This window comes from Coccidioides immitis (assembly GCF_000149335.2).
Source record: "Coccidioides immitis RS genomic scaffold supercont3.2, whole genome shotgun sequence".
Lineage (NCBI taxonomy): Eukaryota > Fungi > Ascomycota > Eurotiomycetes > Onygenales > Onygenaceae > Coccidioides > Coccidioides immitis.
Genome location: NW_004504309.1, coordinates 970,761 through 994,637, shown reverse-complemented (window position 1 = coordinate 994,637; position 23,877 = coordinate 970,761). Strand labels below are relative to the sequence as shown.

Below are 23,877 nucleotides of genomic sequence, written 5' to 3'. Positions count from 1 at the left end.
TGGTCCGCTTCGGTGGAGCTGCGAGCAGCGCCGTTTTTCCGCCTCCACCTCAGTCCGTGCGCCCTCCAATCTGCAGCTGTGGATTTTGCTTCGCTCTGGCAAGCTTCACTGTTGGTTATCCAGCCACCACACACCAAATCAGCCTCTAGGTGCTACATCCACACAAAACTTACTGAAGGTGAATGTTCTAACTACTTCTATGCTTGACCAACCGCGGAGAAACGGGCGCAAAATACTGGCGACCCCATATGTACTCGTTCAAGAGCAACAACCCCCTAGAAGTTGCGGCCTCATCACCCGAACACCAAACAAATGTTGAAGTTGACTAGGTCACTGGCTGTGTACAAGGGGCACTGTTCCACGGTCTGATTTCTGTCTAGCCTTAAATCGCAAAGTTTCCACAAACTCGTCAAAGCTGCCCCTCCAATGCTACTCAAGAATAACCTGCCTGCAAAAGGGAGAACCTCTTGAAGGCTGCCGGAAACAAGCGAAAGGGCACAAACTCTCTCACTAATTGCCGCTTCTTCAGACATTTAGCCCACATGATGCTCCTCCGTCAAGGCCAACAATGAGTGCTCATCTCAAGGTGTGCCCCGCCTGAGCCTGTCGCGAACAAGGACGACTACTACGTCACTACCTTGGCCTGAACTTCTCCCCGTTCGCTGCCTCTATTCCACTCTGCCGCTGGAGCCCGAATCCTTCAACCTGGTTTCCAGAGGAACGACGCTTTTCAACCTGCTTTTCCTCTTTTCGTCCATCTTCATTCTTTTCTTGTCGCTTGTCCCATTTAAACCTAGCAAAATACGGAGCTATTGGCTTTACAATATGTTGCCGCAGTCAGACCAACCCGTGATCGCTGAAGCGAAGCGCATTGCAGCAGAGTTCGAGTATTCGTCCGCTGATGTGAACCGCGGAGTGAAGAAATTCCTCTCCGAGATGGAGATTGGGCTGACAGGGGAGGGCTCGACGCTGAGCCAAATTCCATCCTATATTACATGTGTGCCTGATGGCAGTGAGAAGGTGTGACCACCAGACTGTATACACCTTTTTTCACGCATGGGTCATATGCGATGGGACAAAAGCAGAAGCGGGAGCTGCGGTTGTGGGATTGCCAAATGCCCCCATTTCAGCAGAGATCCGGCGATAGGTTGTTGTTTTAATTGACGCATTCAAGGTTGCTAATAGCGTACTGCTTTTCTAGGGCGTCTACCTCGCAGTTGACCTCGGTGGGACTAACATCCGCGTTTGTTCGATCCATCTAAACGGGGATTCAACTTTCGACATGACTCAAGAGAAGGCCGTCATTCCGCGCGAGCTGATGGTGAGCGACTCAGCCGCAGAGCTTTTCGGATTTATCGCGGAACAGATAGAGTGTTTTCTTCAGAAGCATCACGAAGAACGTTACGCTTCCCACACCGAGAAAAGAAGGCTAGGCAACATTGCCTTCCACGACGAGGATATATTCGACCTAGGCTTTACCTTCAGCTTCCCTGTAATCCAGACCGCCATCAATAAAGGCAATCTATATCGCTGGACCAAAGGATTTGACATTCCGGAGGCTGTGGGCCAAGATGTTTGCAAATTGTTACAAGATGCTGTCGATCAGAGAAATTTACCTGTTCGAGTCTCTGCTTTGATTAATGATACCGTGGGCACTCTCATGGCACGGTCATACTGTTCCAGTGGCCATTCTAAAGCGTTAATTGGTGCAATCTTCGGTACCGGCACCAATGGTGCCTACGTAGAGAGGCTGGACCGAGTCAAGAAGCTGAATAATCGCGGCGGAGACCTCGTTGACGCATCAGCGAGCGAGATGGTCGTTAACACGGAGTGGGGTAGTTTCGATAACCCCCTCGAGGTGCTGCCGAACACCAGACATGACCAAGAACTGGACGGTATAAGTGTTAACCCAGGGGTCCAGATGTTCGAAAAACGAGTATCAGGAATGTTTCTGGGTGAGATTCTTCGCTGTACAATACTCCACATGAACAAAAGCCCTGCTCTGAACTTGTGTGGCGGGTCAAGCGCGATTCCAAAGGACTCAATACTGTATCAACATTGGGGCATTGACACGAAATTCCTGTCTACCGTGGAAGGCGATTCGACGGATGACCTTCGGGAGGTTAAGGAAGAGCTGCGATCCGATCTCGGGATCGAGAACGCGAGCACCACGGACTGTAAAGCGATCAAGGTCCTTACGCATGCCATCGGGAAACGGGCAGCACGGCTTAGCGCTGTGCCTCTCGCTGCGATTATCATATCCAGCGGACGACTAGGTACGGAAGACGTCATCGACATTGGTGTCGATGGCAGCCTGATTGAGTTTTATCCGGGATACGAGAAGTATATCCGAGAAGCATGGCGTGAGATTCCGGAGATCGGAGAGAAGGGTGAGAAGAAGATTCAGATCGGTATCGCGAAGGATGGGAGCGGTGTCGGCGCCGCTCTGAGTGCGTTGGTTGCTCGGCAGGCAGAGAAACGGAAGCAGGGGTAACTTTGAGCTAGTTAGCTGTCTAGAAGTTTGATAGCGGCGTCGCATCGCTTGAGCCCAGATCATTTTGGACAATCTTTGCCATTTTATCCAGAGCATATTATGTATTACATTTACCTCCAAGAGTTGTATCATACCCTTGCATGCTTTCCAAGCCATTGCGGTTGTTTTGCATAGATACATTGGGCCCCGGTCCAGGCAGATCTCTGGGTTGTTTCGGCATCAAAGAGGGGCATTTCCTAGTTAACTTCCCGCCAGGGTCAATGTCTTGAGACTTCACCGCAGCTTGCTTAGAACGCGTATTTATTGCCGCAAACACCCCCCCTTCACTCTCCTCCGAAATGAATTCCACCAGACTCTCTTCTCTCCTTGCTCTCTCCCACCGCTCTATAACCTCATCAGTCCACAGCTGTGGCCGGTCTGCCAACGCTCGATTCACCACCAGCCTCCCTTTCTCCCAGCGACAGCTTCCCCGCAGCTATCCGACCCACTGTAGACACCTAACCTCACCTCGCTACTACGCAACAATGGCCTCTCTCAAAGCTGGAGACAGCTTCCCTTCTGACGTTGTCTTCTCGTAAGTTCTCTGGAACGACATTTCCGTGCTGCGCGGTCGGAAATGACAGTGAATTGGTCTTCAGTGATCGCGTGCTGATCATCATCGATGATGCGTTTCAACAGTTACATTCCATGGACACCTGACAATAAAGACATCAAAGCGTGTGGCATGCCACAAAACTACGAGGCTTCCAAGCTCTGGGCTGACAAGAAGGTCGTCCTCTTCTCTCTTCCCGGTACGCAAACACCTACAACCCAAACCCCCCCCCCCCCCCCCCCCCCAAAAAAAAAAAAAAAAAAAAAAATCTCTTCTCGACTACCTCGTTGACTGGCTCTCATCTCGATTTGATGGATAGGTGCCTTTACTCCTACCTGCTCCGCCAGCCATCTCCCCGGATACATCCAGAAGCTTCCTCAATTGAAGGAAAAGGGCGTTGACGTCGTTGCTGTCCTCGCATTCAACGATGCCTGGGTCATGAGCGCCTGGGGCAAGGCCAATGGCGTTACCGGAGATGATATCGTAAGATATTCCAATGTTTACATCTTTTAAAGCATCTTAAGAGAGATAAGGTCTGTTTGCTGACTTGAGATGGTATCTCTAGCTCTTCCTCAGCGACCCGGAAGCTAAGTTCTCAAAGAGCATTGGCTGGAACGCCGGCGAGCGAACTGGCCGATATGCTATTATTATCGATCATGGAAAGGTTACTTATGCTGAAATAGAGCCTGGTCGTGAAGTTACCGTATGTTTTATATGCCGATGCTGAAACCCGCTTGACGCAGAAGTATCATAGGCTGACAACTGAATAGGTCTCGGGCGCTGACGCCGTCTTTTCCAAGTTGTAAATGATGAACAAACCGATGAGAAACCCGAAAAACATTATCTTATGGAGAATCAAGGGAAACGGCCAAAGTGTTGTAACTATTAGCTAGATCACCAAAACAGTTGTATCAATACAGACTAGAAAGACACAATACAATTTGGTTGCTTGCACAACAATATCAAAGAATCCCCAAATATTAACTATGTATTCCATGGTCTGCAGCAAGGCTATAAAAATGCAATGGGTGGTATGTAAATAGTGCTGCTCCTTGGACGTGGTGCTCTGAATGTGACGACATGCAAACACATCCAGCCAAAATCCCATCAAACTCTGTTCTCTGTCACTCAAACCGAGAGCTCACACCTTTTCTCTCTCCGCCCTATCCGTCAGCCAAACGACCCAATGGCTGCTCCCAACCCTCCGCGGCAGAGAAAACCCCAACAACCCTCGAAACCCGAAAAGCGCAAAGCTGGCCCCAACGCAAACCCCCAAACCCGCAAACGCGCCAAGACCCATGATGCGCGTACTCTGGCCGTACAGAGCTCCGAGGCTGCGCTCTCCAAGACCGGCGAGCTAGACGTATCCGCCTTCGTGGCGGCGAGGCAATACGAGATCCGTGCGCTGGAGGCGGGGATACGTAGTGCTAAAAATGCGTTGACAAGTCGCGCTTTTCAAAAAGTGCCGCGGGCTTTAAGGAGGAGGACGGCAAGTCATAATGTGAAGAGGGTGCCAAGGAGATTGAGGGCGAGGGCGAAGAGGGAGGTATGTTTATTACTGTCTGAACTGTGGCAGAGTCAGCCTTTGTGGTGGTTACTACGTGTTGGGATTTAGGGCTGAAAATGATATGTTGTAGATGATTGAGGATAACACGCCCACTGTTACTGCTCGCCGGCGTAAACCCACGGAACAAATACGGCTTCGTCTTGAGACAGCTCGACGCTTGCAGAATCTTAATGCTCGCTCGAAAGCGGAGAGAGCTGCGAAAAAATCAGGTGCTGATAAAGCGGTTCCTGTTGTGGGTGATGCCGAACATACATTTGATATCGCCCCGCGCGTGCCGAAAATCAAAAAGAACAAGCTCTCGCATCCTGAGAAGCCTCTGTCTAAATATAAGAAGCGGCAACGGGGAAAAACATGGTTGCCGACACATATGTTTCATGCTAAACGGGCGCATATGACGGAACCAAAGGCTCCGTTTTGGCGATTCGCTATTCCGTTGACACCTACGGAGAAATCCTATAGGCCTACGCATCGTGTGAACAGTGCGAGAGGAGCTATTGCGTGGGATATGAGCTATGTCTCTACTATCGGACTCGAAGGCAGGGAAGAGGGTATCGAAGGATTGCTAAAAGCCATTGGTGTGGAGGGAGATGCAGCATGGGGAAACAAAGGCAAAAAATGGAGAGCCGGGACTAGAAGCCTAGAGACGTGGGTATTCGAGAGGGATGGTGAAAAGCTGCCAATTGCACCAGTTACACTGATTTGGTGTGCCCACGATAAGTTGGAGGACGTTGAACTGGTCGATGCAGGCAAGCCTGTGCCGGCAAACAAGCTACCCAAGCGGAAAATGTTCCTTCGAGTACATCCCTCAGCCTTTCTACAGCTGTGGCAAGAGCTGTTGAAAGTGTCGAAGATACAAAGGCCACCAGTTTTGCTTGAAGATCTCCGTTTCGAGATTGGAAGCATTGAACTGTCGGGGCCCGGCTCAACCGAAGCTTTACTTGCCGCCCTCACACCTGTTTCGCCGCCGGAAAGCAGCAGCAGGCCTTTAGGCTGCCCCGAAGAAGTTTGGAAGTCCCTTGTCGGCCTAACCAATCCCGCTTCGCTCCCGCAAAATGCCCTTTTAGCTTTTAATACCTCTGACCCACGTCTACGATATCCTCCCCGGACGGTCAAGCCCTCTGACTCTGAGGAAAGCCTTGATCGTCTTTCTGTTCTCCTATCTTCTTGGCCTCCAGACGCAACCCAGTCAAGACCAGAACTATTTTCCCGTCCTGCCCGTCTCACAGCTTCGCGGCTTCTTCCCAGCCAAAAAGCCATTAGCAAAAGGAAGGCACTCGCACCACCTGGCGAATATCCATCACCGAAACCAACAGATCCGCAGATCCCAGTCATTCTTCTTACATCTCGCCCGGGTGGTCCATCGAGAACATCGAATTATCAAGGCCGTTGGACGCTCTTGGTCCCTTGGAAATGTGTGAAGCCAATATGGTATTCTATCATGTACTATCCACTCTCTTCTGGTGGTAATCCCAGGTTTGGCGGTGTCCATGAACAGCAACAGCTTGCGTTTGAATCTGGAGAGAGCTGGTTCCCGGGTGACTTTCCAGGAACACAGGCTGGGTGGGCGTGGGAGATCCGGCAGAGGAACCTGCAGAAAGACCTATGGGAGCGCAAGCCAAAGGGTAAACGAGTGGAGTTTGACAGTATTGACCTTGGGAACGGTAGACGCGGCGAAATTGGTCGTGGCTGGGCCTGCGATTGGGAGATACTTGTTGGAAAGGGGACAGATGGAGAAAGTAAAGCTGCAGGCTCAAAAAACAATATCGAAAAAGCGGAGATGAGCGAAAGCTCTAAGAGCCAGAGCACGGTTGCTCCGGAGAAGATCAACTCCACTTCAAAGGATCCCGAAGTTCCTCCTCTCGGAATCCATCACCTTACGCCCTCGGCTGCATCTTCTATCCTTCTGGAAAAGGCCAAGTCTGACCGTCTTCCATTATCTTCGCAATCTCTCTTAGCAAAACCGGCCCTCGCAACTGTCAGGCTTAGCTTGGTCAACCGCGGGACTCCTGCCCCTCGTGCACGGATCTATCGTCTTCCGACAACCGACCCTGTACTTCGAAACCAATGGCTTTCGCTCCTGAACAACGCATCGCCTTCAGGAAATGTGGGCAAAAAGACTCGCAAAAAAGGGCAGTCTCGAGGCCAAAAAGAGCAGAATACTAAACCAGACGCATGTAGTGAGAATTCCAACAGCACGGTTGCTATTCCGACCGGAGTGTTTTCAGACTCAGTTGAGACATCCCGCCACCCCCCACCTCCGGATGAACGGGACTTGATTGGTTTTGTGACAACTGGGAACTACAACCTGAGTGCTGGTAGGGGAACAGGCATTGGTGTGATACTTGCAAACAAGATAGAGCCTTATACACCACCGTCTCTGTCGTCTTCGTCGGGACTGGAAGGTAATCCGTGCACAAGCCCGCCTACTACGCTGAACATTGCAAAGGAAAAGCTAGCACGAACGTGTATTGTGAGAGCAGCTGGTGAGAGTGTCGGGAGATTAGGTTGCTGGGAGGTTTAAGACCTCCTATAAATGCATTTGACAACATATTGATATTGCATACGACTGATATTGGAGAGATCGATCTGCCCGAATGCATGGTCAATCTGTATATTAAATAAAAAACTATATCTTAAATTTTCATCTGCTCTATGTTATGCATCCCATTTTGTTTTATAATACAACACTCTTGCATTGCGATGCAAAAGACATAACTTTCAGTGCTTCTGTCATAGAACTTTCGCTCGGCAACAGATGCTTCAACGCATCGGGGTTATATAACCACCAAAGCTCTAGCCGATGACCTTCTTCACCCAGTCTTTCTCTAATCTAGCAACTTCCTTCTTGAATGTATCCACTTCAGCCCAGCAGTCGAGCGGCCTCTTTTCCTTCCGTCTCAAACAGTTGACAACGTCCTCCCTCGCCTTCTCCACGCCGGCATCGACCTCCTTGACCTTCCGTCTAGCAGCGAGTTTCTCCCGCAGCGCTTCAATCTCTAGCGCCACCTGCTGGCTGCTTAGCTCCCGTCTCGCAGCATCTTGGTCGAGATCTTGGGGTAATCCGGCGATTTCAGGGCCGGCGAAAGGTACGCGGGGTGCGTCAAGGGATGTGGATTGGTCTGTGAAGGCTGATGACTGAGTAGTTTCTGCGAGGCGTTGTTCGAGGTCTGCAAGAGTCTGAGTTTCGCGGGCTTGGATACGTTTTAGTTCCTCTGCGACGCGGTTTTGGATGTGGAGTTCTATGGTTTGGGCACGGGAGGAGTCGGTCTGCAGATTGGAATTGTTAAAAACACACTGCAGCGATAACGGGGGGTGGGGAGTATTACCTCTGAACTCGATTGTAAAGATTCAACAAGATTCTGGGAGAATTGAATTGGAGTTTCGCTAAATTATAGCCAATTGGAAATACGTTAGTTTCGCGATTGCCAGCCCGCACTTCATCGCAGCCGATGCCCATGCGCGCGGAGTATTGCTAGGTGGAAAATTCTAACCTCCTAAAAACATGTCTCGAGCCTCCGCTCGTTTCTGAGGGTTTAGATCCGCCTGCTCCCATGGCTTCTTATTGCTGAACGACGTGCCGGATTGTTGCCAGAAAGCGGGCGGCTTCGGGAACGAAACTGTAGGACGGGTCGTTCAATTGAAGCTCGCGCGAAAAGGTCGGAAAACCGGATATATTCCCGGGATGGCCTTTCAATCGTTAACTTAAACACAGGGCAGTCGATAGATGAGCAATTGGCCCCGTTGAGCGTTCACTGCGCCAGCCGACAATTCTGATAATTTGGCAGATCAAGGTTGCGAACCCGACATCCACGCACTTTGCCAAGATGGGTTTAGTGTGCTCATACGCCGCTCTTCGGTGCGAACCGCCAGCTCCTCCAAGGAATAATTCAACCGGATCGCGTCACTTGATGAAACTTAAGACTTGTGGCTGCTCGGAGAAAGCCTGGCTACGAACATGAAAAGAACTTCTGCTGAAAGGTTACTAGATATAGACTGGTTTATTGGTGTGGCACTACTTTATAAGCGATCTAAGCTATTCCGTAGCGCAACAAGCATATCATTACTGTCATCATTGGCTTAAGCCTAGGAAGCGGACATGTTTTCCTCTTCAGCAGCTTCTCGGTTTTCAAACACGAGAAATTCGTTCTCGTCTGCATCTGCACCCATAATGTCCTTCCACACATGCCTGACTTGATCGATCATGCTGTCGTTGAACTCCAAGTCAAGGCACGGAGATGGAAACACCAGGATCTGACTGTCAACGCCCGCGAGTCCATCCTTCGGCAATATATCCGTGCCAAGGTGGCCGAGCTGGGTGAACTGCATTTTCCAAAGAACTTCTGCCACCGGGTCAGTTGATTTCAGGAGCTGTTGCACAGCTGAATCAATGCGTGGGTGTCCCTTGCTGGATGGTTGCAAAACACTCGCATATATTATACCTTGTAAAACAAACGCGTTAGCCGCTGCGTTCCAAGAAAATAGAGAGAATAACAATAACAGAACAATTGCCCTCATATCAGGCTGTCAGAGGAAGGTTTATCATCAAAGATGTTACAGCCAATGTAGATAAGTATTCGAAATTTGAAATCATCAGTGAGAGCGGCAACAAAGAAAGCGTGGCAAAGTTTGGGTATTGCAGAGAAACTTACATTGACCAAAAGGGCATTCACCGGTATCGCTAGAGTGCAATAGCAAGTATAATGGTGGTTCATCAATTGCATCTTCTCCGGCAGCTTGCTGACCAGGAAAGATAACGAGAGTCCCGGCTGCAACAGGGTCATTCTCGGCGATCGGAGGGAATAGAGCTTCTAGGGGCGACGACACAATCATAACAGAACGCGAAACCTTGGTCAAGGTGGGCAATTCTGCTTTCTGTGTATCTGCTGGAATATCCCAAGGAGTGCCAACGATATATCTAGTACATACCGTTTCTCCATCGCTCAAGCACACTCTTCGCAAACTGGAATCTCCATCTGGCGAACCCTGTGCTGGAGGTCCCACGCTTCTTATTCCTCTGTTTAAAGCGTATACGCCTCCGCCTACTGCACATGCTCGACAGGCTACCTGGGCGATCTCAGAGGCACCACCCCATTTAGTAACCACAGAAGAAAATCCTGGCCCAAATACACCAATGGATTGTAGGTGTCTTTTGATTTTTGGAAGAGCATAGCCAGCTGTGGTTTGGGAAATAGAATGCGGGGATAAACATAAGCAAAGAAGGGGATAGTAGAGATCCGAATGGACCTGGAATTTGGAGCGGAGAAAGGTTGAGAACGGAGTATCAAAGTCACCTTCTTCGGTGGACGAACTCCCACTTTCGTCGGACTGACCTAGGTATCTCAAAAACTTCATCAAAGATCGTTTGGATTTCATGGTCAATGTGTCATCAGCAAAAACGTCTTCACGGCTGCTTGGTACACACTGCAAGCCACGAATGGCATGTTCTTGACTTCCTGTCTCTACTTGAGCTTCATCTCGATATACCCACCAGTTCCCCATCGCTTGGAACTCCAGTTGGCGGTAGACCTTGGAAGATACTAAGCTGGGGAGTAGTTTAGAGCGGGTATAGATCAGCTGAGGAGAAAGAGAGAGCGTATATGCCCTCGAAAAAGAAAGTTTCCCATTTTCTTTTTTTTCTGTTGAGGGAGAGCGCCATACGGACGCTGACTCAAATGGGCCAAAATTCGGCTCTGACTTCGTAGTCATCAGGTCAGCAGCAGCGCCACCAGTAAGGTGACCGAAGAGGACCGTTCTCACCGCAGCCAACTTTGTTTACCCAGTGTTCTGCCTCCTGCAAGCTGAAGGCGGCTTCAGAGCCTCCATAATAGTCATTTTTATCAATATGAAGGACCTTTTTACCAGACCTCGACAACGCCCTACATTGAGAGCTGTTAGATTGGGGGCAAACAATGATGGGTCCATCAAAGAAGATAACTCACAGTGCAAGCAGTGACTGGGGGAGGCCAGTCCCAGATATTAAGACGTCCCAGGTGGTATCATTAAGGGTGTTTTGTCCGAGCATGATCACCCCTTCAGCTTTGGATGAAGATAATTCCAGATAATGTCACCTGGATAGCAAGGAAGATCTAGCTATGACATGATGAGGTCAACCACCCAGGGTGATTCCAAGAAAGGTTGGGGGGGTTTGTCTATTTCACAATATTTGTGCTTGGGCGGGAGGAAAAGAAGAGGAAAAACAAGTTGAAGTTGAGACTGAATTTATGTGCCGAGTCGAGCGACATTTGCGCTAGGCCAAACCGGGCCCTAGCGCAGACTCGGCACAGCGACCGCACAATTTGACGCCTCAGCGAGCTCTTGATTCTTCATTTCTTCTATCACCCACTCGCTGCGCTCTGCGTAGACAAACTGCTTTTCTTTTTACACTGGCAACGTTGTCTCCATGGATGGCGCCTTCATTGGAGCCATCCCTATAGAGTGGAAGATTGGACATTTCACCCTGTATCTGCCGCTCAAGATGGAGACATCTGATCGATGCGGTTCGTTTTGCGGTGATACATACTCCGTACATCATTGTCCGGGAAGGACTACTCCGTAATGTGCGCTCGTAATCCGTCACTGTGCTTAATCTACAATGCTCTTCTAGAGATCTACCATATCATAGAATTCGCCGGCGCGGGCGTAACATATTTTCTGCCAAATGTCTCCCCGCCATTGCACTGGGGCTTGCAATGGTTATGAAGGGCGCGCTGCGACGTATCTCAGTGCATTTGTCCCATCGCGGGTTCTTGCCGTGGGCCATAGTGCGTGAGTGTTCATGATGACTGCTTTATACTGCAGACAGTCAAAATTAACCTGCTCTGGCGTCGATTCTGCCCTGTCACTCATCACCAGTCTCTTCGACGACCCTCGCCTTCAAAATTTTGACCTGATCCACTGGTCTATCATCCCCATCGGTTTTCACAAGTCCCATTCGTTGCACTACCCTCATCCCGCTCTTCACCCGGCCAAATATTGTATGCTTTCCATCCAACCACGGTGTAGGCGCCAGTGTAATGAAAAACTGGCTCCCGTTAGTATTCGGTCCACTATTTGCCATACTCAAAACACCTGCACCAGTATGTTTCAAGGATGGATTGATCTCGTCCTCGAATTTCTCGCCGTAAATGGAGCTTCCGCCGCGACCTGTGCCGGTAGGATCCCCGGTCTGGACCATGAAGTCGGGGATAATGCGATGGAAGATGACATTATTGTAATAGCCTCGTTGTGCTAAGGTGGAAAAGTTTTTGCATGTCTACGCATTCAATTTGCAGGAGTTAGCAGCCAGCTCAGCTATAGGAAGGTTACCAGATTCATTTACCTTTGGTGCATGGTCATTGTAGAGCTCAACAGTGATGGAGCCCTGAGTGAAGGTAAGTACATACAATAAAATAACGAGGAGTTTCCGAGGCCACGCATACTAACCATGGTAGTATCAATAACCACATCTGTAGCCATTGTGAATATTCAGATCAAGCTAGAATCTAAGCCCTGTTGTAGCGCCGGAGAGGAGTTGCGCAGATGATGTCAACCAGGTGAGCAAACAACCGACCCAAACTTTGATCGCCTCATGAAAGCTTTCATCAACTTTTAATTAACTACTCCATTGTCTTTGTTAAGGCACCAAAAAGCTCAAGATGATGATGATATCCGTTCTGATCTCCGAGTAATAATACTGCTTCAAAATTTTGGCTCTCCTCTACAGGGCACAGTCGTCCACTCGCTGATAACACTCGCCTCGCTCTTTTTCAACCAACATGTCCCTCCCGACCTCCTTGTCGGAGGCCATTGAGGGTTTTCTCTATGGATTTGATATCGCCAAACCGCTTATACCAACATACACCCACTTACTGATCTCGGCTCTATTTTGCATATATGTCGGTGCCCATGCTTCACTTTCAAGGCCTTCGTCCACGGCCATACCACCGAAAAAGAAATGCAAACGCTGTACGGAACACAGTGAAGATGAAGATGATACAGATGACGAAGGGGGCATACTGCAAAAGATGGAAGGATTTGACCCTTCGGATGCGATTATGCTTCCTATAATGTCCGGGTTGACTCTTGGGGGCTTATACCTCCTGCTCAAGCATTTCGACCCAGCAGTTTTGAACAAGGTGCTCAATTGGTACTTCGCACATGCTGGTTTTATATTCACGACTGCGTTTATAAAAGACGGCTTCTCTGTGATAAGATCATTTGTGTTCCCTGAGCTCTATACTTCCCGTGGCTCCGCGTGGAAGGCAAACCAGGAGAAGCGAATATTTATAGAGATTATTAGAGATAAGGGGTCGATGGCGGCCCCTCGAACACGGGTCTCGCCTTTGCCTGGGTTTCTCGGGATTCTTTATCTTCCGGGCTGTCTTCGTTCATCGCTCTGGCACATCCGCGGTCTCGTTTACCAAAAAGCCACCCTCCGTGCCCATATCCGTTCGGTCTTCAGCGCCAGGACTCGGTTTACCATACTTGATGTCTTGAGTGTTGTCGTCGCTCTGTGCGTAGTTGGATACTCCGCCTTTGTCGCGCGGCCATGGTGGCTGATCAATTTCCTGGGATTCGGCTTTTCATACGGCGCCCTCCAGTTCTTGTCGCCTACTACCTTTGCTACCGGAAGCTTGATACTCGGCTCTTTATTCTTTTACGACATCTATTTCGTATTTTATACTCCCATGATGGTCACAGTCGCGCAAAAGCTGGATTTACCGATAAAGCTCCTATTTCCACGACCGCCCACCAAGGAGGATCCTAGCGCCATTGCCCTGGCGATGCTTGGTTTGGGAGATATTGTGGTTCCAGGCACAATGATTGGACTAGCATTGAGGTTCGATCTTTACCTACATTATCTACGGAAGCACTCTACCTTGACCGGAACCGGAGCCGATGCTGATTCCCGACCTAAATACGTCACCGCGACGGGCGGATGGGGCGAGCGCTTCTGGTCAAGCATAAAGTCGGCCCTAAGGCTTCCAGATAAGGAGTCGTCATATTTTGAGGCAAAGGCATTCCGCAAAACATATTTTAAAGCAGGGATGGCTGGCTATATGCTTGGAATGTTGGCTACGCTGGTAGCAATGCAGTTATCTAATCATCCACAACCTGCATTGCTGTATCTTGTTCCTGGTGTGTTGAGCTCAATTTGGCTTACAGCGCTTGTGAAGGGAGATATTCCGGTTATGTGGAATTTTTCGGATGGTTTGGATGACGAGGAGGGTAAAGATAGCAAGAAGGACAAAAAGGACAATGGACAGGATCGCCCCAAGGCCTCTTTCGCAGGTCTATTTAAGCAACTCATATTTGGCGAACCTAAATCAGAAACGGACAAAGCCAAGGTCAAAGATGGCCAAGGGGAAGGGGAAGCAACCAATAAATGTGCAAAGACCGCAGAGGAGGATAACACTTCCCCGTCTATCGACCTTGTTTCTTTCTCTATTTCTGTACCCCGAAAGAAGACACGCCAAAGTCATTCAGCTAATCTCGATCCCAAAACCTTTACGCAATCCGTGTCTCCGAGGTTTGAATCAAGTGGTATCTCAAGTTCCTCCGCCCTTGTGGAGGACGTCGGTGAAGCTCCACCCAAAAAGCGGAGAACTCAATAATGATACAGTACCTCAATACTGTAAGCCACTGATTCTCTGGCTAGATTTCCCTTTCGTTATAGCATTGGCACTTCGGGGTGGATGTTTTGGGGACAAGATTTAGGCTCCAGCGCTAACTAGGGGAGAAACTAGAGTTCAAGATTAATATGTTACTTCTAGATACCCAAGCGTCGGGAGCAATGGAATCTGGTTTGGGTTTTATTTTTTATTTTTTTTTTCCTTCTTCGGAAAATATCCTAAGATATTTTGATAATGGCGTATTGGCAGCTTGATTTTCTCATCGCACCCCTTCCAATAAGGCGCGCCACTCCTCCCACCTCACAGATGCCAACTCCACAAGTCCTTTTATCTCACTTTTTCCAACGTAGAATCCACCACCTTTTTCCATCATCAAAATCTTCATGCAACCCGGCTTCTTCCCATCCTTATCCACTACAATGCATACCCGTTCTTGACAAAGACTCTCCTCAAAAGCATCAGGATCCGCAAGTATCCATCGTTTCCTTCTTGCAGCATCGCCATCATCGGCACTCGTCTGGTCTTTCTCTTTCGGCTCTCCATCCTGAAGTGGAATAATAACTTTCCTCCAATCTCCAACAGGATCTGCTTCAAAAACAGCAAATGAGCTTGATATAGGCATCCCCCGCAATCGCAACTTTTTGGACTCCGATACACGATCTGAACAAAGAACCATGTCGTTATCTATGTCCCACCACGCTTTGGGAAGCCGCACATCTTGTAACGCGGCAACTATCGCTGCCCAGGCTGCATCGAACGGACTTCCCGCATGGGAAATTATTAGAACATCAATGTAGAGGGTCCAAAATGCCTTGAGCTCTGGGGCTCCAACCGAGTCAGTGAAAGCGGGAGTATCCTCCATGTCGATATCCTCAGATTGTTCTTGGGATGGAGCTTGCGTGGGGTTTGGATTGGACCAAATTCGTAAATCACTTGCTCGTATTAGTCGTGAGGAATGAAGGAGGGAAAGGAGCTGGTGTGATAGCGATTGAGCGAGCGACGAAGGTGCAGAACCAGGAAGTATAGACGGCGAGCAGCCCGTGCTAAGAGAGAGATTCGGAACTAAGAGGTTGAATGCATGAATTTCTGAGTCGTCTTCATCATAGTCCTCGTCCTCGGCGTCATGGTCTTGATTCCGCTTTTGTGGCGAACCCCAGCTAGAACCTGCACCATTATTCGAAACCTTCCATGCGGGTATATCATGTGTTGATAAAATCTCCCCACGGACCCCACATACCGCAGTTGTGTCGCCAATCCGAACAACCGCGCTACCATTCGTGTGAGACAAAGAGCCAGTGTTGACACTTGCCGGGCGGAATTGGGACTCTGTACGACCATTTATGCGGATGGATGGTCTAGAAATATCAGGTGAAGGGTTTAGATGCGCGTAAACGTAGGTATGCGGTTGGAGCCGGGCGAGGTGGGCGGGTGAAAGCGAAAGAAACGGCGAAGGTGTAGCCGGAGCTTTTGTGTTAGGGGCCGTGGATGTCATGATGAAATTAACTAGAGTTACTCTTTGCCAGAAATGCAATAATTGGGAAAGAGATGAATGATTGTTGCGCTGGAGCGCTCCCTTTAGACTTTGTTTCCTCTCATTTCTCCCCGATCAACTCTGATATTCAACCGGCAGAATAACTATAGCTCAATGCGGTGAATATGAAATTAGCGCAAAGACTAAATGCTTATGTAATAATATCACGTAATCCACCACCGAGCGGCTCACCAAAATACACATACAAATCTCAACTTTTTGGTCTCTTATATCTTAACAAGTCTCTCCGTATGTCTGATCATTATAAAATGAAGAAGATACTATACAGATATAATAAACTTTGTAAATTATAAGAATTATCTAAATGTAATAATTATTTCTTAGTTAAGTTATAGTATTTTATTATCTTTTTACTAGCATGTATCAAAGTATCTTCACAAATAATAGAGATAAATAAATCAAATTGATAAGACTGTTTATTAAGTGTCTATATACTCTACATCTAAATTCTAAAGTATATTCAACAATGTTGTTGAGATATATAAGAGAGCAAAAGGTGGAGATTTGTATGTGTATTTTGGTGTCCCGCTCGCTTGGTTGTCCCGCTCGGTTGTGGATTATGTTACGATGTGGTGGGATGATGGTTCGTTGACTACTCACCGCACTCATGATCTGGGTGCGAAAAGTTGTTTTGTCGCGCAGTTCCATACATTTCGGCTTATTTTGCGATGAAACAGTCGAAAGACTTTCAGAAACTTGGCAATTTGCTCGAGATCCCGACAAGCTTATAATCCACTCACTATGTATTCCATTCACGACTTGTTAACTCAAGCTCCGCAGCTCATAAATCTCAGTTCTCAAGCCTTCTCTATCTCGAGGGAGTGAACTGCACACTCATTTGTAAACACCTGAGCACAACGAGAAAGAGACCGACGTGTTGTTAGGAATTTATCTGAAAGCTTTGGAGCTAACACTAGTTCGAAATCTTCAAGTCAGTGGGTATTCGATTCATTCTCATTATTCCAGTCTTTTTATTAACTCCTTTCCTCTCTCCTCCCCCCCCCCCCCCCCCCCCCACAACAAACCAAAAAAAAAAAAAAAAAGATCCGCCATTGCCCGGGTCCAAACAGCCGTAATATCCTCAAAAGAGCAGCGAGGCCATAGAGGAAGAAATGGGATATTTGTGTAATGACCAAGAAAAACATATTTACAAAATACAGGGTATATAGAAAGCAAAATCCGTCCCTGAAATGCGCCGAAGGACAAATAAAAGAAAAATATCGAAAATAATAATAATAACGAAATATCCTGGCATCGCAGTGTCTATTAAATAGCATAATTCTCTGCATGCAGGAAGAGCTCGGTTTTATTAGGGTCGTCCATTATCTTTCTTTGCAGTCTCGCCACGGTATTCGCAACGTCGACTCTCATACTGGGCGGGCCACAGACGAATACGCAAGACCGTCGTCCGAAGTCTTTCGAATATTGTCGTAGCATAAAGGGAATATCCGGACGACCATATTCCGTCTTCCATCCATCCCGTTTTTGTGTTGGCAAAAATGCGAAGCGCATAAGATTCTTTTGAAGCATAGTTGGCGTGCTAGGAAAACCGAAATTCATGCTGCTGGAACTGGGATCTTGTTCGGGAGGGGGAGAAGCGGGGAAGTTCCAGCCATATGACTGTTTGGGCGGAATGTACGCAGATGGAAGAGCAGCAATGGTATCTTCATTCTCACGGCGGAGCTCCTTTTCCCGCTCTTCATCACCCGCCGCTTCTTCACGGATATATGCGGAATCTCGCTTGCTGGCAACCCCCTGGAAGACATCGTTTATTTTATCGTGGAACGCTCCGCTATGAGGTCTCGAACGACTAGGTTGGTGGGTATATCTCGTTGAGCCGGTTAGATAGAAGTGGAAAGAAACTGTCCCTGGAGGTGCATATTCTCGGCAGATACGAAGCTCTTCCTTGAACCATTCCATAGTCTCAGGTCTTTTAAGCGCCCATATCACCCTTACTGTGCGAGTTAATGCTTTCCCATCTCGCATTCTCTTGATCAGGTCCAACAATTGGCTCGCAATGGCAGTAATGCCACTCCCGCCTGCAAAAAATACAACGTGGTCGAATGCCGCCAATTCTCGTCGCATCCCACCATATGGCCCATCGATAAATGCACGATATGTTTTGAAGGGACCTTTAACTAGAGCGGTGTTCAACACTTTGTTCGTGAAGCCGCCAAAAGGCCTAAAAACGAGAGCCATGTCCCGGTACTCCTCCCCATAGCTGGATGGAAACTCATCGCTGCATAAAGAAGCAATGGTAAACGGGTGATTCTCAAAGATTGATATACCCGGCATCCGTAAATAAACATATTGTCCGGGCCTCCATCTCATTTGGGTCGGGATGGTAACCTTGACTGCATTTTCAGGGAGGGTCGTCACTGCCGACTCTTCTCCAATGAGCCAAGAAAGCCGAAATGGATTCGTCCAGTTTAAATAGAACACCCGAATGATATAGGAAGCCGCCCAAATCGCTACCGTCGTGTACAAATAGTGCCAGGACGTTAAAAAGTTGGCGCAATGCCAAAACATCATGCCCACAAAAACCACTGATATCGGAGCGTGCAAGGTCACGAATAGTTCGTACATCCGATTTCGAAAAATAGGCAGGGAATGAAGACAGAGAACGGCGAGCGGAACCAGCGCTGCCAGCCCAGAGCCGTAAATGTAGTAGTCACCCTTGATGAACTGGCGGAATAATTCAAGAGCTCCGTCCTCCCAAACAGGGGTGATGAAAAATGGAATCATATGGACGAGAGCCAGGAACATACAGAGGTATCCAGCCCATCGATGAAGGACATTCAGCCGCTCATGACCTATTCCAGTAAGCATGCTGATCAGGTTGGCCTTCATGCTCAGGGCGATAATCCAAGGCAGCAGCGAGACAGAGAGCATTCCTGCTCTGATTGCCAATGGGGGCGATCCGTCTCGAATACTGTTGTAGAACAGTGGCTGCGGAACAAAACTATACAAGGTGACGAAAATGAAGGCCAACCCGACGATGAATATCGCTCCTAGTGATGGCGGGACAATTTCCAGCTTCCAGAGTCTGATGACAGGTATCGGCCTGTAAAATATCCATCGTACGAACGCAATTGAGTAGTTCAACCACCGCATATTGGCTATGGCGGACTCTCTCTTTGGCGGAGGAGGTAACGCACCATGCACGGGAAAAAAGCTACTGGTTGAGTTGGCCGTAGCTGGTGTGGCCATTTCATGGTCGAGCTCCAGTGATTTATCAAAATTCCGCAATTCTTCTCTGTATAGCGCGGCCCGGATCTTGTCACCCCATATGTGGTATGACCTTATAACAAAGGTAAACACCAATAGCACAATCGAGAAGTAAACCCATCCCAACGCGTACTTCGAGGCCTGATTGAATGGGTCGTGTCGACTTGCTTCTAATTGACCAGGTGTGGTCATGCTCGTGATCGGAATATCAATCCGCTTCACTATCGAAACCAAAGATCCTTGCGTATCTCTCGAGACCCAACCCGGGGACAAAACCTTCCACCCGTTCAAAGGCGACATCATAATCGATATGGGAAAGAATCGGTTTGGTTTCGTAGAACGTTCGGAAAAATACAGGATGCGCGCCTTCTGCCGACTTGACAGGTCGTTATCCGATTATACCATTCGGACGCAAAGCCTTTCCTTCCTATAACTTCTGGCCTTTGTCATACCATGTTTCTGTCTGTTATCGGAGAAAAAGAAGATTTGACACATAAGTAAGACGCTGCTGCAGATGTTGCGAGAACTATCCGGCCTTGCGCATCTTCCACTCACAGGACGCCCGTCGAAGAGGAAAGTTTTGTGCCCACGAACTCTCACTAGTCTGATGTTTCATTGAACCTCGATCCGGATATGCTATCGATAGAGGTGAAGGTATCTTTGGGCTGAGAGCTTCCACTGAGTAATGGGCTGGAAAAATGTGGTGTGCACAGTATCCAAGGATAGCAAAAATCGTGCACAGTGCACTTGAGGATGGCGAACTCGTACCAAATATGAATCTGCGGACAAATTGGATGTTCAAGGCCGAATAGACGAGTCCACTTTACAGCGGAGAACGCAAAATTTAGACCCCGGCTCAATGTTGCACAAGCATCGACATGAGCGTACGACCAGCTTTGGTCTAACCACAGGATCGGATCTTTGGGAATGTCAACGGTAGAAAACACACCGCAAGAAGGCCGCGGAGGGATGGGTGCAGTGGTATTTCACAATATTTAGATGCGCCAGATCAATGGCTAGAGTCGCCAAGAAAATCTGGGGGTGCGCAAAATTGTGACGAGATTGGCGGTGCAGCGAGTGAGAACAGATCTCGGTGGAGACAAAGAAGAAATGGTGCACGTTCCCTTGATAGTGGCTGCGAAAGTCGCGATGAGGAGGTAGCACAGGGCGGCTGTCCAATGTGTCCCAACCGCATGGAGAACTCCGTAGCTCGACGCCAAATACTGACTGCAGAGAGGCAGGCCGCAGGTGGGACGAACTTGAAAAATTTTCTCCCCGCCGAGGGATGCTTGCAATTGATGATGAAGCTTTTTGGCGTCCGATAAGCCCCTGAAAGCTTCGAAGAGCTCACTCGGGATCCAAGTCCGAGGAAGACATTCCACCCATCGTGTCGACCGAGAGACTTCTGTAAGCAGATACTGGACAGGGAAAAGGATTCCGTTGCTTCGTCGAAGACAAGGAGCCAATGAATGGAGAGCTAGAAAGTTGACAGGGTGCAGAGTTGGGGACAGGAACGTGGCGTAAACTAGCCATCCGGCCGCATAAAGGAGGACGGAGCACGGTGCGCGATCCTGCTCCTCATTTCCCCGGCAATCCAGGGAGAGCCGGTCGTCATGTTCCCCAATTTTATCCAGCGTGACGTTGGAATCCCAGGGAATCGAATCGCTGGTGCTCCATTGGCTTGTTTGTCTTGATGCCGACGAACTACTCGGCTCTGGCTCCGTCAAGAAAGGGTGAGAATTTTTCCACAACCCTTGAATTTTTTTTTCCCCCTTACTTACTGAAGGCCCGAGCTTTCTTCAGGAAATATTCTTCATGCACAAGTCTGTTTTTTCTGGGCGAACGGTGCATTTCATGCACCTCGACCACGGTCGCATGAGCGGCTCACATCCTCATCATCATCGGGGATTCGACGGGTACCCTGCCTCTCACCCCGTACGATCCGAGAGTTGACAATGCATTCAACCGAGTGACACCCCAGTTTCCTCGGATTTTGAGCCTGGTCGTGCCGACGCTGCAGAAGCCTGAGTGAACATCACCCATTTCTCATCGGCCATTGGCCACAAGGTGCTCATGAAGAGGGTTGCATCTGACCAGTCAGGCCATGCCGTTTGCCGCCAAGTTCCCCGTCCAATGAAACCCCGCGATCGAACAACTGGCGTGAACACCGAAGATGTTGTGTTGGAGCTGATGTGCAGGATGTGCAGAGTGTGCGATCCCGTGCATTAGCGGCCTAGGATTAGACTTCATTCGGCGTCTCCCGCCAGCCCCAACCTGGTCGAACCACCAGCTGGAGCATCCAATCCCCCGATGATTCTTGGGAATTTTGCATTTTCAGGAAGGCGAGAGCGAAAGATTTATCACCGGCACGAAGCTGGAATGCTGTGCCCATTTCGAGTTATTGGACCTGAAGTTTGGAAGAGGACAAAGGAAGTTAACTCAGAACCCGAAGGACGTTGAAAATATGATTCCAAAACACGGCGAATTCAGACTCCACCTTGTCTCTCTAAACGCGTGATAGAGTATGGGTTGCTTTGGTGCCAAACCGCATTAAATAATGAAAGCCATTGACTTGGAAGAAGTTAATATTTGTAGCTATTGACCGGCGAGCATATCAGAATGATGACCACATCTCACCTACCCAGTATAATATAACTTGAGCTCGGAAACACGGAAAATACAAACAAGCAAAAGAAAAGTGGTCATAACTAAATTTGCTGTAAAATTTCTTTGGTTCTTTTGCGGTAAGAAACCTCTGGGTCCATAACACCAAAGCGCCAGTTCTCATATGTCACTAGCAAAGCGAAAACCTTCCTCGCATGCAGTGAAATCGGAAACAAAGACATGAAAATCACAAGTCCATGAAGTCGGTTCTTACCCACGCGTTTTTCAAACACCTGAAATGCCCATTTCCAAGTAATAGAAAGTTGTACATCATTGAGAGAGAGAGACAAACAATCTCCTACACCCCATAACTCCAATCCAATGCCAACATGATCCACCAGAGAAATGAAGTTTATGTATGAGACATGTCGCAGTTAGGTGTATGGAAAGTCCTTGGCCAGCAACGACAATAGACTGCGGCCAAATGACAGAACCAAAGCTGCATATCAACGGCACAAGCAAAACAATGGCATATCAACATTACCCAACAGGGGTCGCAATGTAAAAAGATCACTTCTTCAATTTATTTTGGATCCCGATCCTTGCTGGGTTTGTTAAGCTTCGTCTTCGCGATGGGTTTGGAGAGATTGGCAGCAGGCGGTGATCCAGGAGACACCATATCAAGTGTTGTTCCGTTTTTCAATTTGCTAGGAACTGCAGGCTTCCCGGTTTTGAACTTGACCTGCATTGAGATGTCCTTCCGCTTTTTGGCAGGTGCTAGCTCTTCTTCGTCGGGACGAGCCCGTTTGCGAGCTGTTGGTGCTGAGGCCGCCGGAGTACTGATGCCGCTGTCGAAAGGGGTTCGATTACGGCTGGATTGTCTCGTCGTTATTCCTAAACATCTGTCCAAATGCTGGGCACTTTTTGTCACGAGGAAGTATCGTGGGCAGTTTGGACACTTCGTTGTCGGCATGAACATCTTATCGGGCAGCTGTTTGAGGGAACTCGGAGCTGGAGCTGATTCGACGTTTGATGGGGGACTAGACGTCGGGGTGCTGCCGTCCGGACCTTGGGTCTTCTTCTTCTTGTTGGTGGCTTTTTCGATGGCAAACGGATTTCCGTGAACATCACGACCAGGCATACGTATTGGCGGGTGTTTCCTGCAGTACTCTTTATTTGGATCTGGTGGCGGACGCGCGCCTTCTCCAAATAGCGGATATAGCAGTCGGGGCAGATGACAGTTTGGGCAAAGAATTTCTTTCGTGGTGACCAGAGGGTTGCCCTTCAAGTATACTCTGCCTCCATCATACACGGCTGCGCCCGTCTCTACCTTGATGGAGTTCAAAGAGCCGTTGACCGCTGCCGCGGTTTGTTGATTTTCCGCTCCATCGTCTGAGGGAGGAGCAGACTCCTTCTCAGCGAGCTGTCTTACTCCGATTACAGCTGACGTGGCTCGGGCTACCTTCTCCTCACGGTGGACTTTCGCGACGATATCGTGAATGATATTGTAGAAGGTCTCGTCGAGTATGTCTCGGGTCTGAGAACTAAATTAGATTATGTAGATCGAAATAGACGTCCTGGAGACACTTACAATTGTTGCCAACGTTTCGGACTGATCTTTGGGGGGACCACCGGCCTTTTGCACCTCCGTACCAGCCATATTGCAACAGAATAATTGCTCTGCAAGTCGCGAGTAAACTTCTTCGACGATTGCGAATACTTTATCCGTAGTTGTAACAGAAAGACAAGAACAACGTGCGGAAGGATCACTGCTGAACGCAAACGAGGAGCTGGGAGTTTGTGCTAGTTTTGATCGCGCACCGCTTCAGGTGATTGCATTAAGCAAACATAATTTGTGTCTATAAATCGAGACGAACAGAAGCTTGAGATCGAAAGGATGGACTATCGGACAGGAGAGGCGGTCGACGCGCGCGAATCGTGGGAGATGGAGGTTCTAGGAAGAGGGGCGCGATGCGCGCTAGAAGAGATGGGTAGAATGTATTAGAAGTGAGAAACAATTGGAGGCGATTTCGGGCTGGAGCAGTGTTCTTTGTGGTGACTGTGCATGAACACAATTGCTCCATCGACGTCAGCAGCGACTCACTCGCGAGGAGCGTTGGGAGAACTCTGGACACACCCGAATTTACACGGTTAATGACAAACAACGTACCTTTGATGAACTTGGCCAGCACCTGCGCACCAGGCCAAGTAGACGCTGCTCTCAGATCA

At 48.7% G+C, this 23,877-nt stretch overlaps 11 protein-coding genes across 11 annotated transcripts; 4 read left to right on the top strand and 7 right to left on the bottom strand.

Annotated features, from left to right (window-relative positions):
• Positions 1-825: 825 nt before the first annotated feature.
• CIMG_05829 (glucokinase GlkA) lies at positions 826-2,494 on the top strand (the record flags this gene model as incomplete). The annotated part of the gene is made up of 2 exons (XM_001241932.1): positions 826-1,020; positions 1,202-2,494. 2 exons carry the CDS (start codon positions 826-828, stop codon positions 2,492-2,494), a joined length of 1,488 nt encoding a protein of 495 aa, XP_001241933.1.
• Positions 2,495-2,611: 117 nt separating this feature from the next.
• On the top strand, positions 2,612-4,048 carry CIMG_05828 (peroxisomal matrix protein). The gene is made up of 5 exons (XM_001241931.2): positions 2,612-3,068; positions 3,173-3,285; positions 3,406-3,569; positions 3,652-3,789; positions 3,857-4,048. Exons 1-5 carry the CDS (start codon positions 3,019-3,021, stop codon positions 3,890-3,892), a joined length of 501 nt encoding a protein of 166 aa, XP_001241932.1. The 5' UTR covers positions 2,612-3,018; the 3' UTR covers positions 3,893-4,048.
• Positions 4,049-4,259: 211 nt separating this feature from the next.
• Positions 4,260-7,174, top strand: CIMG_05827 (ribonuclease P complex subunit Pop1; the record flags this gene model as incomplete). The annotated part of the gene is made up of 2 exons (XM_001241930.2): positions 4,260-4,632; positions 4,724-7,174. Exons 1-2 carry the CDS (start codon positions 4,273-4,275, stop codon positions 7,172-7,174), a joined length of 2,811 nt encoding a protein of 936 aa, XP_001241931.1. The 5' UTR covers positions 4,260-4,272.
• Positions 7,175-7,301: 127 nt separating this feature from the next.
• CIMG_05826 (uncharacterized protein) lies at positions 7,302-8,401 on the bottom strand. The gene is made up of 3 exons (XM_001241929.2): positions 8,145-8,401; positions 7,980-8,037; positions 7,302-7,920 (listed from the first exon to the last, which is right to left on the bottom strand). The coding sequence occupies exons 1-3, from the start codon at positions 8,204-8,206 to the stop codon at positions 7,447-7,449; spliced, it is 594 nt and encodes a 197-aa protein (XP_001241930.1). The 5' UTR covers positions 8,207-8,401; the 3' UTR covers positions 7,302-7,446.
• A 335-nt stretch (positions 8,402-8,736) lies between these two features.
• CIMG_05825 (rab geranylgeranyl transferase escort protein) lies at positions 8,737-10,810 on the bottom strand (the record flags this gene model as incomplete). Its single annotated transcript, XM_001241928.2, has 4 exons — positions 10,593-10,810; positions 10,411-10,529; positions 9,303-10,343; positions 8,737-9,092 (listed from the first exon to the last, which is right to left on the bottom strand). The coding sequence occupies exons 1-4, from the start codon at positions 10,673-10,675 to the stop codon at positions 8,737-8,739; spliced, it is 1,599 nt and encodes a 532-aa protein (XP_001241929.2). The 5' UTR covers positions 10,676-10,810.
• Positions 10,811-10,956: 146 nt separating this feature from the next.
• Positions 10,957-12,158, bottom strand: CIMG_05824 (peptidyl-prolyl cis-trans isomerase-like 1). The gene is made up of 3 exons (XM_001241927.2): positions 12,076-12,158; positions 11,972-12,013; positions 10,957-11,905 (listed from the first exon to the last, which is right to left on the bottom strand). Exons 1-3 carry the CDS (start codon positions 12,106-12,108, stop codon positions 11,492-11,494), a joined length of 489 nt encoding a protein of 162 aa, XP_001241928.1. The 5' UTR covers positions 12,109-12,158; the 3' UTR covers positions 10,957-11,491.
• Positions 12,159-12,407: 249 nt separating this feature from the next.
• CIMG_05823 (signal peptide peptidase) lies at positions 12,408-14,246 on the top strand (the record flags this gene model as incomplete). Its single annotated transcript, XM_001241926.1, has 1 exon — positions 12,408-14,246. The coding sequence occupies one exon, from the start codon at positions 12,408-12,410 to the stop codon at positions 14,244-14,246; it is 1,839 nt and encodes a 612-aa protein (XP_001241927.1).
• A 277-nt stretch (positions 14,247-14,523) lies between these two features.
• On the bottom strand, positions 14,524-15,800 carry CIMG_05822 (3' exoribonuclease; the record flags this gene model as incomplete). Its single annotated transcript, XM_001241925.2, has 1 exon — positions 14,524-15,800. Exon 1 carries the CDS (start codon positions 15,754-15,756, stop codon positions 14,524-14,526), a length of 1,233 nt encoding a protein of 410 aa, XP_001241926.1. The 5' UTR covers positions 15,757-15,800.
• Positions 15,801-16,917: 1,117 nt separating this feature from the next.
• CIMG_05821 (metalloreductase transmembrane component) lies at positions 16,918-19,344 on the bottom strand (the record flags this gene model as incomplete). The annotated part of the gene is made up of 1 exon (XM_001241924.2): positions 16,918-19,344. One exon carries the CDS (start codon positions 19,342-19,344, stop codon positions 17,083-17,085), a length of 2,262 nt encoding a protein of 753 aa, XP_001241925.2. The 3' UTR covers positions 16,918-17,082.
• Positions 19,345-19,419: 75 nt separating this feature from the next.
• Positions 19,420-21,087, bottom strand: CIMG_12992 (uncharacterized protein; the record flags this gene model as incomplete). The annotated part of the gene is made up of 3 exons (XM_004445231.1): positions 19,420-20,758; positions 20,826-20,869; positions 20,933-21,087. The coding sequence occupies 3 exons, from the start codon at positions 21,085-21,087 to the stop codon at positions 20,061-20,063; spliced, it is 897 nt and encodes a 298-aa protein (XP_004445288.1). The 3' UTR covers positions 19,420-20,060.
• A 1,144-nt stretch (positions 21,088-22,231) lies between these two features.
• On the bottom strand, positions 22,232-23,308 carry CIMG_05819 (transcriptional activator; the record flags this gene model as incomplete). Its single annotated transcript, XM_001241922.1, has 2 exons — positions 22,232-23,185; positions 23,240-23,308. 2 exons carry the CDS (start codon positions 23,306-23,308, stop codon positions 22,232-22,234), a joined length of 1,023 nt encoding a protein of 340 aa, XP_001241923.1.
• Between the last annotated feature and the right edge of the window lie 569 nt (positions 23,309-23,877).